The 15,837-nt window shown below is 42.2% G+C and overlaps 1 protein-coding gene across 4 annotated transcripts in view; it reads right to left on the bottom strand.

Moving 5' to 3' along the window:
* RAD51C (RAD51 paralog C) overlaps positions 1–15,837 on the bottom strand; it is a 326,172-nt gene that overhangs the window by 143,831 nt on the left and 166,504 nt on the right. For all 4 annotated transcript variants that reach the window (XM_085649371.1, XM_085649372.1, XM_085649374.1 and 1 more), the window contains one exon: positions 13,611–13,677. In XM_085649371.1, coding sequence (XP_085505497.1) covers positions 13,611–13,677 — 67 coding nt within the window. The remainder of the gene's footprint in view (positions 1–13,610; positions 13,678–15,837) is intronic.

Raw genomic sequence — 15,837 nt, 5'->3', positions numbered from 1 at the left:
CTTAGGGCTTCAGCTTGATCACTGTTGAGACCAGGAAGTTGCCCTGAAAACTGCACATGTGCTTCGCAACCACAGTTCTTGCGCTTCTACTGACAATGCAAAACCTTGTGTCTCCTTGTTCGATTATACAAAACGAATTTGTGTTGCCTGTACTTAGGAGTACCTGATGTTTCAGCTTGTGCAGGAATGCTTGTAGGTCAAACCTGATTGCCACCAATTAAATGACCTTGTACTTTTGTACTTCCCACCCACAAGTCATTGTTGGGTAGAACTGCAGGTGAGGTCCACAACCCTCGACAGACGTGTCCATTGTCACGATAAGGCAAGAACGAGGAGGTTCAATGAAAACCCAATGGACTAATTCTCGAATGTCCTACACCAAAGCAAATCCTTCTTCAGGCGATACTAGATATTCACCACGTCTTCCCAGGTTCCTAACACTTATCCACAGGCCTGTTCCAGTTGTAGTTGGATGGAACACTCTGAAGCGGCAGAAAAGAATCACAAGAATGCAGGATGACTAAGACTGTCCTTGTAACTTTTGACTGGCATTGTGCTGCATTGCTGAAGTCCATGGCCATTAAAATGGATTTCATAATGACAATCTTACTTCCTGAGGAGACTGTGCTTACGTGAACCAGACATCTAGGTACGGGGATCCTGATGGTCCTTGGGCAGACTTGAGGATAAAGGAAATGTTTTCAACAATGATGTCTGACCACAGAGAATATGATCTGTCATCAGGTTTGGTAGTATCAGGATATGGAAGTACACATTGTGGACATTTAGGGAAGTCACCAACTCACTATCCAAGAGCAAGAAGAGAATTTCCTTAAGGGAGAGCATCCAGAATGACTGCTAATTAGGAATTTCCCTTAGGTCGAAGCAAGAACTCCATCCACCAGTTTTCTTCTTGACCATGAAGAACTTGGGAGTAGAATCCTAAAATACACCGACTTGTTAGCACTTCATCTACTGTCCATATTGAGAAGCAGAAAAAGGATCTTGCTAATAATCCTGAAGGTGTAGGCAATGCTTTTACAATGGCGAGTGTCAGAAAGCGTGCTTTCTGCAGACATCTTGGGGTATTGCAGGGCTCTACTCTTTGGAGAACTCATCAGATGAACATGATTTTCCATTCTGAGGCAAAAGCAGACATTTTTCCACTCACTGTGTCTTGGAAATGGGAATTAAAGCTCCCCTATCACTGGCTGCTGGCCTGTTGTCGGATTTTCTCTGATGATATCAGTTGGAAGGGTAACTGATTTCACAGCCAGACTAGCAATACGGGTAATCCTGTCTGCCCTGTATAATGTAGTCAGAGCAACTAACCATGTATGATTGGATCTTCTTGAGCCTCAAAACGTGACTGCTCATCCAAAGATCATGCAATGTCAGTATCTGCCATTAACCTTTTCCTAAGGTCTTATCAACATGCTCTCTAAAAAGCTTCTTGTTGTTGAACGGCATGTCAAGAAATTTACTTTGGCCCACCTCTCGCAAAGACAGGATCATCAGCCAATGCTACAGACACAAACAAACCTGTTGCACAAGCCAGCTGGGCAAACCCTGCACTGGACCTATCCATTGCTGTATCTATGACACATTTGTGCAACATAGCTTCCATTCTGCCTTGTCAGCTGACCCAGGATTACCAGGGTGTTGCCGCTTTTTACTGGGTGGCTGAATTCCGCAGGGTGAATGCACATCTACATCCTATGTCAAGAGGGACTGAGATAGGTGGAATCTAGAGTTGTGACCATCTTTGAGCTATTGTAGCTCAGGTTAAAGAGACAAGTTTGGGTGACCTTTAAGTCTAAGTCAGTGCTAAATCCAGGGCTCTGTATTCTTCCTCTAGGTGAGGGCCTATTGCTTGCATTGTAGCCTTTACTTACATCAGCTTAAGCCCCTCCTACAACATAGTCTAGAATATGGATAGATTTCACAAACTAATGCTTATTGCATAAAGTTGTAGAGGAAGCACCGTCTCTAGACTGACTCCATTGCGAAGTTGAACTGTTTTTGCACTCCATTCCAGGAGCAGTGGAAACAAGTTATGTGGTCAGGCTGCCTGAGACAGCGCGTTTTGGTCTTATTCAGACACCATGCAGCACTACCATTTCTTGATGGCCTGGTCATTAATTTCATCACCTCCACCTTGAACTTCGCCTACTGCTCCCACTCTCTCCTGTTCTTTGTAATCCAGGTCCTGAACTCCAAGGGGAACATGGTGTGGGGCTGGCAGCAGAGGCTGCTGCAGTGGTTGGGCCGGTGGCAGTTGTGTTTGTGGCTGAGGTGCATTGAAATGTATAGTTGTGGCTGAGGTGGACGCCTTGCATAAATATTCTTCATCATAGGCTGTAATGAAAGATAAAGAGCTCCAAACGACTAGGGACATGGGCGAGTGTCTGGGGTAATACTTGGGATCGGAGAATGGGTGATAATCTCTGAGAGTCTTTCAAATGGCTCTGTCTGGGATGATCAAACTTTGGCGAATGGTAGTCTCTAAGTTAGTCATCCAAACAGTGCTGCCTATGGGCTCTATACCGTGGTGCAAGACCTTTAGTGGAAATGGTTCACACCTGGCTGTGCATCCCATCATCTCCCAAATTGTAGTCCAAGATATATTCCACATTAAACTGTTCTGGGCTGAGGCAATTTCCAAAGTTTGATCCTACACACTGTCTTCCACCTCCTCTTCAGGGTGTCAATACCGCTGAGAGGCAGAGACAACTTGGAGATCAAGAGAAGCTGGTACTGCTCCGTCCTGCTTAAGTGGATATTGCATATTATTAGCCCCCGTGTCTTTAATAAAATCCAGATTTTCTGCCCAGCAGGCTGTGAAAAATCTACATTTTCCACTATCAACGGTGAAAGCGATAGGCCAGTTGACAGATTCACTGGCTGGACATCAGGCTGAGCAGTTCATGAGGATGATATCAATGACCAAGACATTTTTGCGTGGAAGAGTACATCAGCACTGGCAAAATTGTTAGGGTGGGCCTGTCAATTGTGGGACTGCCATAGAGGAGTTAGCAATCTCAAGAAAGAGACACAAAGACGAAAAGTGTACAGCCGACAAGACAGGAGTCAACAGCACCTGCAGATGACAGTTTCTGCTTTTTGGGCGCCAAGGGTAGGTTTGCGGTCAAAGAGAATGTTGTTGGGATCTTTGGTGTAATGCGATATATGTGGCTTCATTATGGAGTGATATACCGCTCCCCGTGCCTTGTTTTGCAACTTTCTGAAATGCAATAAAGAGATTTGAACCAATAAACAATGTCTGTCATTGTAAGGAAGAATATCTTTCTTGGCCCAGAGAAAAAATAATTCAATGCAAAGTACTGTGGAAACTGGGGCTGGTCCACAATATCTACGGAAGCAGGAAAAAAAAAATCTTGAGATAAAGCATTCTGAAGAAAGAGACAGAGCTGTATTAATTTCAAGGACATGCAGTACAAAATAGAGCTATGGTGCCATCCAGAGGAGTGAAGTGCTCAGTTTTTTCACCTCATTGGCATAGGTTTAGGCTATTTTAAATGAGGTGAATATGTCACTAAGCAAACAATAATGTTTGGTCTATGGCCATGTGGATACTGTGTATTGCTATGGTTGTGCAAGTATGCACCCCTGCCCTAGGTTACCCTAATGCTAGTCTCTACCTCTTCTGCCCTCAGTGTGCATGACCCGTGAGAGCAGAGGACTGCTTAGTGTAACTGCCATATATTAAAACCAGAGTGGAGCTCTGATCTGGAGAAGTGCACCATGTGTGTCTTCCTCATTAATAGAGAATACCGTTTCCTTGTCGGCTGGCATGAGCTTGGCAGCACAAGCCTGTTTTCCCTGATCTTTGCGCAGGGCAAGTGCCCTATCAGCCTTACCACTCACGGTCTGCCTAACCTTACTATTAATCTTATGTGACCAGTTACCTTCAACATACCGAGCATTTAAAAAGCCCATTTAAGTGGTATAGATGGTAGTATGTACAAGTGCAGTTGACTTAGTCAATAGCTCCAATCGTGGATCGCCACTGTAAGCAGGCGCTATAAGATGGAAGTTCGAGGTGGCCTGCAAGTCCGGCATTGTGTATTACTAGCATTCTTGAGGCTGTGTATGGAAACAGAATCTGAAGTGAGGAAGGGTTCCTTTAGATGGGGAGAAGTGACCTTGTGCTGTGTGATGTGCCCTGCCTATTTATCGTTCTTAGAAGCCAGCCCAGTTTTTACACCCCAGAGGGCTGTTCCCAAAAGGCTGAAGGGTATCCATCCGGTGAAGGCTTCGTTTGGTTACTTCCAGTGAAGACTCCAAGGGCCATATTATCAAGGGACGGCGATAACATTATCGCCGCTTTAGCGGCAGGAAACTGCAGCTAAAGCGGCGATAATGGGCTTGATAATATGCCCTTGTGAATTCCCTTAGAAGCCCATGTTCACACCAGAACCTGGGCTTCTATGGAAATTCACAAGGGCATATTATCAAGCCCATTATCGCCGTTCCTTGATAATATGGCCCGAAATGTCATCACCTGGAGACAAAAAAAGTGCCTGCTCTGGAAGAAGGGATGTACAAAGTGAAGGAGCCGCCTCAAGCAGCACATGTGGAATACACAGACCAGGTTTGAAGAGAGTAGCATTGGGCTGAACCCGCCAGTCAGCATTCTCGTACTTCACTCTCACTGGTATAAGTGACACACCACAGGGTGTTGGGGACATTTTGGCAATCCTGGGCTAACAGGTGAGGGTACATTATATTTAGAAGTCTGTAATTATCTACTGGAAGAAGCTGTAGGCAGTGGTGTAACAAAGCTTGAGGGCCCACCCCCGCAATACATGGAGGCCCCCCCACCTGGCCCACCACCTACCACTTTGGTCCCAGATCCAGTCAGTGAACTGTGCCTACAGGCCCTCTGGAGTTCAGGACCCCCCCTCACCACGGGGGCTAATGTTACTGGATCACAGTGAATTGTTTGAAAGTCATAGGGTCGTTTGGCCCTAAGGAGGTTTAGGGGAATTTAACCTCAGGATCCTAGGCACCCTAAGTGTTTTGATACTTTTTGACCTGACCAAAAGGATTTGGTGCAATCTGTCTTTACCCGATACCCCGTTCGTTTGTATATTGTGTTATATGTGGGGAGATTTGCACAATCAAGGGTCTTACAACAAAATAGATAATGGACTTTGAGGATAATAGAGAAGAACTGTTGGGGGAATTATTCAAGAATAGCAATAAAAAACATCCTACAACAGAGACCTAAAAAAATAATAGTCATAAGAGTGAAGGCCTAAAGGATAAATTATTTCGTTTGGAAAGACTGAAGAAACAAGAACTTGGGAAATGGTGGGATGGGGCTACCCTAAAAAATATTTGGAAAATAAGAGAATCCCCCGAGGACTAAGAATTCTAATATTCCCAAACTATGAAGATCTAGATAGTGATCTAGATAGTGACTTACTAAAGGAGTGGGAAGAGGGCCTATATGACTCCTCATTTAGAATGATGGGAATTCTAATCACCAACTCTGAGAGAAAGGTGAAAAAGATCAGGGAAGAAATTTTGACAGTAGAAAAAGAAATTCTTGACATGAACTTAAAAGAGGCAACTACGAAAAATTATGAGATCTTGAAAAAAGAACTGACTAGCTATCAGATTTACCTAAAGGATAAAAAACAAAAAAAGATAATAAGAGATGAAAATGATTACGAACAGGGAAGGATCTTTACTTTCTCAAGAAAGTATGATGATATAGTCCCCAAACAAAGCACTGAGTCAAATACGAAAGAGAAGATACCTAGTGTCTCTTCTAGCAATACTTCCATATCATCAATAGAAAGTGACCCAGGGGAGGGACCTAGTAACCAAGAAAGAACACCCTCCACTTCCCTTTTTTTACAAGAGGTCCAGCGTTACAGGCTGGGAAACCAAAAGAAAAATCTAAACCAAGGACCAGACGGGAAGGGAAGAGGCGAAAAAATGGGAATGCAAACCAGACAACAAAGCAGGATGACACAGGGGAGGAAATAACGGACTTTTTAAGAAATGGCTGTAGAGATGATGTAAAATCTGGAGATAAAGAATTAAATGTTGTAAATTTATCATCAAGAACTTTAAATGATCAAGAAAAAAATGTACTAAAGAAAGGTCTCAACTTCTGTATAACTAAGAACTGTGACTTTGTCAATGTGCATACAGATGTATTTAAATTTGTACGTAAGTTACAATTAAAAAGATATTTTTGTGAACATCCATGTATCCCTACTGATGTTTTGAGAAATGATAATTCTGAAACTTCATTGACAATAAGAGAATTACATGATATACACCTGTTAGCCACACTTGATGAGGATGATTTGGATGTTGATATAAGACAGATGGCCGGCCTCTTAGACATAAGGGAAGACACCACCATAGACAGTGGGCTAAGGAACAAATCCAGATTTATGCCACCTGGAGCTCAAGATACCTATATTCAGGAGTTTATTGAAAAAGTAACAAATGAATTATATAAACTTGAGGATAGACATGGAAAGAATTCGTACTGCTCACATCGTCATAATCTCTCAAAAGTAGAGGAAGCTCTTCTCAAAAATCTACAAGAGGATCCAGAATTAGTAATACGTGCAGCTGACAAAGGGGGGAATGTAGTGGTGATGGACTTGAAGGATTACCTTGGTGAAATAGATAGACAACTCAGCAATGATAGCTGCTATGAGAGAATCACTACTAAACCCATCTCAGAAATAGAAAGGATTATCAATGCCAAATTATGTGATAGGCACGAAACAGGACTACTCTCAGATCATGAGTATCGTTACCTACAGGCACATAATTCGAGACACCCCTGTATATATATACTCCCCAAAATACACAAAGGGGGAGTATTTACACCTGGGAGACCGATTATCTCTGGCAATGGTGGTCCCACTGAGCGACTCTCGGAGTATGTAGATGGTTTTTTACAACCATTTGTAAAGAATTTACCCTCTTATCTCAAGGACAGCAGGGACGTGCTCTGCAAACTTGAAGATTTTGAATGGACTAGCTCTAATCTTATGTTCGTGACTATGGATGTTGAAAGCCTGTATACATGTATACACACAGGACGTGGTATGGAAGCTTTACAACATTTCCTACATAGAAGAAAGGCTCAACATCTTGAACATTCCATCATGCTTTTGGAGATGTCACATATAATCTTGACAATGAATGTCTTCTTACACAATGGTCTCTGGTACCTGCAAAAACAGGATCCAGGTTTGCTCCGTCTTATGCAAATCTTTTTATGGGTTTGTATGAGGCGGAGCATGCCTGGGGATCAGGTGCCAAAAAATGGATCGACAATGTCATATTCTTCGGTAGATATCGATGACATTGTGATGTCCGGTTTCGGGGTGGTATGCATGTGAGGGGTAGAGTACAGCCTTTGGTACTTTTGGAAACGTGGGTGGGGTTCGCCCTCTGATTCCGAGTTTAGCTCCCTAGTTGCGTGGGGCACCTTACACCCCATTGGATGGAGAACCCGTGGCGGGCACACTGGCAAGGGGGGGTGGGGGTAGAGAGGGAGTGGGGTGGGGGGTTTGGAATGGTTTTGTTGCGAGCTTACTGTCTTTGATATTGTTCCCACTGGCCTGGTTATCCTTCACAGGAATACTGAATGTAATGTGGACTTCATGTTATACGTTGGGAAAAACTAATAAAAATTGTTTAAAAAAATAAATAAATAAATAAAAAAAAAAAAAAAAAAAAAAAATCGATGACATTGTGATGATATGGAGCGGCACTGAAGTAGAACTTGTAGAATACCAGGCTTATTTGAATATGAACAGGTTTAACATCAAGCTAACCATGAATCATTCTTACAAAGAAATTGAATTCCTAGATTTGAGATTATATATAAAAAATCAAAAGATACAAAGTGAGGTATATAAAAAACCAACGGCATGCAATAGTGTGCTTCATGCGAATAGTGCCCACCCTAGTGCAACCATCAATGCAATACCTTATGGTGAAATGGTTCGCACACGTAGGAACTGCAGTGAGGAGGATTCCTTTAATATGAATCTAGGATCTTTAAAAAACAATTTCATGAGAAGAGGGTATTCTAAGAAAACTTTGGAAATTGCGGAGACCAAAATCAGAAAACTAGATAGGAAAAACACCCTTATACAAGGAAATAAACATGAGAACAAGACAGTCAGGGATGATGTGATCTTTGTAACTGAATATAATGCTTTTAGTAGTCACATTTACAACATACTAAGAAAGAACTGGCATTTACTAATGAAAGCGGAACTCCCAGTTGGAACAATTTCAGCTAAACCCAGGGTAGTTTATAAAAAGGGCAAAACCATTAAAAATGTGTTATGTCCCAGCTATGTGAAACAACGAAAGGAACAAGCAAGTACATGGATCCCTCAAAAACCATTGGGTTTTTTTGTATGCGAATCGTGTAATATCTGCCAATTCGGGGTGCATAGAAAATCTAGCTTTAGATATAATACTGAAAGAGAATTCAGGATTAACACCTTCATTAACTGCAACACGACACACACTGTATACGTAATTGGATGTTCCTGTGCTAAAATCTACGTGGGCAGTAGCATTCGCTGCCTCAAGGTTAGAATACAGGAACATGTAAGAGCGATACGAAATAGGGATACCAAATATCCAATTGCCATCCACATCTCTGAATCACATCCCGAAGAAACAGCAATCTGGTTTCATGCAATTGATCACATAAAAGCGCCAGAGAGGGGTGGAGATAGAGAGAAGATACTTAGGCAAGCTGAAGCAAGTTGGATTTGCCGCCTTAGAACTATCAGTAGAGGATTGAACATCAATAATGAAATGTATCACTTTCTATATAAGGCTGGTCTTTCCCTACATGTTAGGGCTGCAAAATATCTTTATCTGATGTCTGGAAATATATCAGCCCTATTTGATTTAACCTCAACCAAACTATCTGAGTCTGTGACGAAATAAAATGGGGAAGTATTCCATCATAAAATGTTGGTAATACTTTATAAAATCATAGGATGATGATCCCCAGTTTTAACTATCGAAATATCCGAATTGCTCAAATTAATGATAAAGACAAATTAGTCTTCCTTAAAACCATCTCTAGAATATAATAAAAACAAGTCTCGAAAATCTCAAAGAGATCGGCAAAAAAATAGCTTTTTGGGCATTATTAAATTTATCCCCTTATACCAATACAAGATGGTAACGATATTGCATACTATGACAACATGGCGATCTGTATATGACCCTTTTCATTCTCTCTTTTCCAAAGCTAAATTAATACATTATGGTAATAACGAAATATTGTAAGGTTTTATACATTGAGCTGTGTGTTGTTTTCAATACATAAATTCAAGAACCGTAGAGCCAATCACATAAATTATAGACATCGCCATAAATTTGATTTCTAAAATAAATATACTTTTTTCGACCTTTTTGATTTCTTTTGCACCATCATGTAAACATCGAGATCAGTGGGATGTGGACAACGTATATGTTGCTATATGCCAACAGGACATTTATACACTATTATTAGGTATGTAAATGCTTAATATTTACTACTATAAAATATTATTACAAGAGGGCGGTGATACTATACACCATTACAATATGGCGTCTATATACATGATCGTGTTTAATTAATTAATTTCTTCACGCGGTAAATGTGTACGATTGTAATCATATAACCATGTGAGACTCGGAAAGACTATCACTTATCAAGCTATGTGGCTTTGGCATATTAATCAAACTTTAGTCAATATTGAGAGAACATACACCATTTAAAGATGGCGGCTCGGTATCTTGACCATTACAATATGGCGTTTTTATACACGATTGTGTTTAATTAAAGAAATCCTTTTAACACGTCAAATGTAAATCACTAAAATCAAGTAACCATACAAGACAAGGTGAGACGATTATTCATCAAGCTGTGTGGCTTTGGTAGACTGATCGAACTCTAAATTTGTAGAATTAATCAGAGGAACTGTGGCAGCAGTACGGTACCGAGAGTGAACACACCATTTAAAGAAGGCGGCTTTGCCTTTTGACGATCTAATGCAATTATATTATGAACACACCTCACCTGTGTACCTGTCTAGGGTACTTAAGGTGGTCCACAAACGCAGATCAGTACTGCATGGACCCGGATATGGAGGGAATCGGCTCCTGAACCTTTGGTAAGCCAAATGGACTTTGAAGAACTCTAGTCTTGTTAATTAGAATCCTATTGTTACATTATCTTTCCATATGGAACTTTGGATATTTCTAGCGTAATCTTGATACTTAAAGTTTCTGCTCTGTCAAAAATTGCATAACCGGAATGTCTTCTTTACTTAAACTTAACAGATTGATATCCATTAGCTTTGGGATCAATCTGGAGACAAAAAGGAAGTAATAGGAGGCCTTAACACATGTCTGGGTGGAACTTAGTTATGAAAACTATGACTCCTGTGTCAGATCAGACCATAGTTAGTATTAACAATACCTCGAATTTGGGTTTTTTCATTTTCCCTAGAATCCACAGATATAAACCGTATAAGGGTGAATTACAATTGAAGAATAAGAAACCACAACATTATCAGAATATTCAAACGTAGAACAATCAGGTAGGTAGGCACTATCTGCTGTATGTGTCTTTTTAAATGGAGAACTTTAATAAAATCCCTTGTACAGTGTTAATATGGGATACATATATTATCTTCTCTTTTATATTAGGATAGCCAACTTGGTGCAATTCACGAAAAAGAAAATTGACCTGTGGATCTTTCTAGGTATTTTACATATGGTGATTAATTATTTAAATAACGAGAAGAAACTCAAACCATACAAAATAATAAAGGTACTTGTTGGTTTTTCATATATCTTAAAAGAAGTCTAACCTAGTGATTAATATATCATCTGATAGGTAGACTAATACACATATATATATTCTTTCTTTCATTTGAAAAAGGTGCGTGATCTAGTACGGCATATTAGAAGAAGACTCACTAATTTTTCCCGATTTGGAGGAGAATAGAAAGTTATTCGTCTCATGTTTAAAACCAACTCTAATTGGTAAGAATTAGTCAAATGCTGAATAGACTGATAAGAAATGCTGAGATATAATATAGAATCAAGTCTCTATTGAAAAAATAGATTCAAGTCTCTATTGAAAAAATAGATTTAACTACAGCTTCTGTCCTCATGCCTTCACTCGATCCCTTAGTTGGACTCTTATCTAAAGAACTGATGTTGACTGGAAGATAAAATGTTTCTTTGGCAGGTGTAGATTTCTAAAGAACTTATCTTGTATTGTTTGATGATCAGAGTAATATGTATAGAGAGTTACAGAACTTCACCAGGTGTATTTTTAACAATATTGTATATAGGAAATGCATATATATGTATTAAGAAAAGTACATGATATTTTTAATGGTATGTATATATTTAGTGATATTTTTTGTAAACTATGTGGGTAAAAATATTCTGTATTTGTCTGTTGTAGCCCTGAAGAAGTCCTTTTGGACGAAACGCGTCGGCTACATTGGCTACGTTGTATTACCTTTGCTATTTGTGAAGAAAAGAAGAACCTAATAAAGAAAGAATCTTTTGAAGTAACACCTGCCGTATGGACAGTCATATTTTACGATTATTGAGTAATTTCATGGAGTGCTGGATCACAGTGAATTGTTTGAAAGTCATAGGGTCATTTGGCCCTAAGGAGGTTTAGGGGTATTTAACCTCAGGATCCTAGGCACCCCAAGTGTTTTGATACTTTTTGACCTGACCAAAAGGATTTGGTGCAATCTGTATTTACCCGATACCCCGTTCGTTTGTATATTGGGATAATGTTACGCCACTGGCTGTAGGTCTTGCTGAAGGAGTGTCCCTGGCCTGATGAGATTGGGGGACAAGAGTGATCTCTGCAGAAGGAGTTTATCCAAATGAAGAAACCCAGCTGCAGGCGGAGGAGCTACCACGAAGAGCAGGCTGGCCACAAAGGAATCACCGGCTCGCACTAAGAGCATGGCAGGCGCTGCCCACAGGTGTGGTGAACACCCTACTGATATAGAGCATGTCACTGGTTACCCTGGCGACCACAGCGGCCCAACCGAGGGAAACTGCAGGAACCTACCCTAGCAGGACTGAAATCCGTCTACCTGTGCAAAGCGCGGTGTGACGAGATGAACTGCGACTGTGCCTCATGGTCACATCCATGAACTAAGAGTTACTCAAGAAGCATGAGGCACCAAAAGGAGCAGCCGCTCTCAGACATGAACTTGACAACTCAGACTCCACAACTGTGATCCTGCAGGAGCAATCCAGGTCAGACAGTGGGCCTGCCTTCTCTCCTGCCCGAATAAAACCACAGAAATTGGTCAGTCTTTAGTGCATGCGTCTTGACTGGTGGCCTGAGAAAGCTACTGATCAGGATGCAGGCTCTAAAGACTGACCTACGGCGCCCGGAAGCAGGGCCTTGTTCACCGCTCACACTGTGAGCCTGCCACTGCCCAGTGTTCCCCACTCATAGTTCGCATTGCCTTACCTCTAGAACCGCATCAGTAGATCTTGTGTCCCCCGAATATATTATTGTGGCCTATTGTGGAGTTGTTGTAATAAAGTTCTATCTCTTTATGAAGTCAAAGCTCTGACTGGACATTCCCCGAGCGTATCCTGCGGATTGTTGAGTTCTGAGTCTCTATCTCCACGCCCCCTCTCGGAGGATCCCTGGGGCTGCTCGCCTCACGGCTCTGATAACTGAGCACCAACTAACCCCCTTTAAACTTAAATCTCAGTGTCATTGGTAGGCCGGGCCCGGTGACATTGAAGGTCGCATATTCACCCCTACGGCGGAGTCTCAGTAATCCTTGTGTACTCCGGGGTCCACAAACCATCAGACACGGAGTTAAAATGCCGGCCAGGGCCAGGCTGGCACAGGAAACGAGTCAAGAATCTGCATCTACCAAAGATCCGATGCTGGAAACAAAATGTCACTGGAGATTGCAAGCAATCTAACAGAGCGGATAATGTAAAAAACTGGGGCTGTTTCAGGAGCAGCTTGGATCTCAATCTCCGTGAGAGGAGGCATCGTTCCCAGGCAAACAACACTCCACGGTCCTACAGGAGGCGAGCAGGTTATCCTAAAAGTTGTACAAAGACAGCTGGACCATCCCTGGGAGGCTGGCTGGTGACAATGGTGGCAATAGAGAAGAGTTCTGTCTCTGTAGAACAGAAACTACTACAGTGTGTTGGATGCCCAGAAACTCCAAGATTCAACCAGCCTTGCTACTGAAAAGGCCTTTAAAGTGTTAACTATTTCAGTGGAAGACGCCTGTGCCCAATAAAAGGCAATTAAAGTTCAATTACCTCCCGTTAGGTTCAAGAGTTATGTGATGTCAAACCCTGTGATTCCTTCGAGGGTCAATGCTGCGTGATGTCACGTCCACTATCCTCATAATGTTGGTGATATGGCACCACATTTGTAAACCTTCACTAGAGGGGGGGGTTCACGGTGAGATAGCAGCAACCAGAACTGAATAGTATCATAAGAGCACCACCTTCTAACCCTGTGCCCACCCAGTCTAGCGCTGTGAAAAGGAAGGCACACTCACCTAGGGCAGGCACTAGCATGGCTTGGCTTGGCCCAATCCTGGTCGTCATCTGGTTAGTCAGAAGGACCTAAGTGCAGAGAACAGAAAATGCACAAATAAATTACAGCACAGGGCTAATACTGGAAATCGAACGAGGATTGAGGCAGCATTACAGCAATCTGGAACACTATCTAAAGTAAAATATCTCAATGTTGTAAGATCGCAAGAAAAAAAAAAAATCAAAACACAACAGCCCGCCTTCCCCGCGTCATGTCCGATCTGCCATTTGCCTCATTTCCACTGAGCCTGCGAGTGCTGGTTTCCTAACGCCAGTAGCAACGAGGAGAGACTCCCGTAACCCCGTCTTCCTCAGCCTTGATCGGTCCCGTTTACCTTTTAGGCGGTTTCTGCCTCTTTGGATTTTCCGCCATGCTATACGCTTTATTATTCCCCTGTGTGTCCCTCTCCACCGCAACACGGACTGCCCACTTTTCCTTTACAGTTATTATGACTTTTGGATACTTTTTTTTACGTGTTAGGGTTAAGGTATCATTTGATCTTGTTCTCAGTACATAAAACTGCAAATACATTACATATATTGATACATTGACAAAAGTCACGGTCTCAATACCACACAGTGGTGAAACCCTGGGCCCTCGCCACCCTACACGAAATGGTAGGCCTGGAAGACGCAAGTAGGTGCTGCCTGACCACAATCTGCAGAAGAAAACACTGCGGGAGCATTAACGGGAACAAAGGACAGGCTGACATTTCACAAGCATGGCGAGGCTCGAGTAAACAACGCTCACGCAGATCTTTCGCAGCTACTTTATTAGTATATCGCAGGTAAAACAAGGTCTTGAAATCAGTCGCCCCCATCGCACATATCAATAGCTTGTCTGCGCCATCTAGTGGCAATATTGGGGCATTACAGCGATCCCTCCATCAAGGAGAGACTAGAATGGGGGACAACAAATCTCGATGAATCGCAGGCGTCTGGCAGATGTACTGTTAAGATAGGCTGTAACCAAATTGTACATCTCGCAAACTTTCCATAATTCTCGTAACATCTACAATTATTACCCATAGTTCTTATAGTTTTTTTAACTGGGATTTTAAAAGGAGTACTTCTGTTCGCTTTTTATCCTGGTTCAAGAAAAATATAATACCACCTACTCACTTTTAAAGAAGAGAGGAAACCCGTTTTGCACGTCCGTTTTCACCAAATACTTGCAAAGAAATACTAACAGTTTCTGTGGAAAAACTGTATGATGGAGTGTAAGGGACACCAGAAAACAGATGGGCGCCTTCCCCTCTGGAACAGCAGACCACACGTGGAAGAAGGTCTCTTCCAAACGCCTGACCAACCAGCACAAAGACAATGCCATCAGCTAGGAACTCAAGGAAATCATGTGTGTTGTCCCTCAGGGCTCATCACTCAGCCCTACCCTCTTAAACATCTCCATGACACCCGTGGCCAACAACGTCAGATCCCCACGGGCTCAACAACATCCCATATGCAGACAACACATCTCCTGGTCCCCCCTCTCAAAGGATCCCACCACCACCAGAGCCAGTTTATACAGGTGTATGACTAGCACCGCTAACTGGATGAGAGACAACTACCTGAAACTCAACGCCAACAATTCAAAGGTATTGATCTTGGGCAACAATTCCAACCGCCTGGAATGCCTACTGGTGAGCTACAGAACTAGGACCGGCACCTTTTCCTCGGGCAGGACTTGGATCATTTGAGCCATCTTGCATGCATAAAGGCTCTCACCGGCAGACCTCCGTGGATGGCCACGATGCACTAAGCCAACAAGCTGATGTCACATAGTAAAAGTGACTAACTAGAGCCACTAACCCACAGTTAACCCAGAAAAAACTTTCAGCTGAGACACAAGCCACCCACCAACACAACCTAAAAACAGAAGATTTACAAATACTTTGCTGGGGGGTAGGGAGACCAAAGTAAAAAACCTTAGGGTCATATTATCAAGCATGGAGTTAAAATTATCGCCATTTTAGCGGCAGAAAACTGCCGCTAAAGCGGCGATAATGGGCTTGATAATATGCCGCAGAGAATTCCAATAGAAGCCCATATTGTCACTAAAACATGGGCTTCTATGGGAATTCTCAAGGGCATATGATGAAGCCCATTATCGCCGCTTTAGCGGCAGTTTTCTGCCGCTAAACCGGCGATAATTTTAACTCTGTTTCTTGATAATATGCCCCTTAATTTCTC

The sequence above is a fragment of the Triturus cristatus genome, chromosome 3_2, assembly GCF_964204655.1.
Source record: "Triturus cristatus chromosome 3_2, aTriCri1.1, whole genome shotgun sequence".
Taxonomy (NCBI): domain Eukaryota; kingdom Metazoa; phylum Chordata; class Amphibia; order Caudata; family Salamandridae; genus Triturus; species Triturus cristatus.
This window is presented reverse-complemented; position numbering and strand designations above follow the sequence as displayed.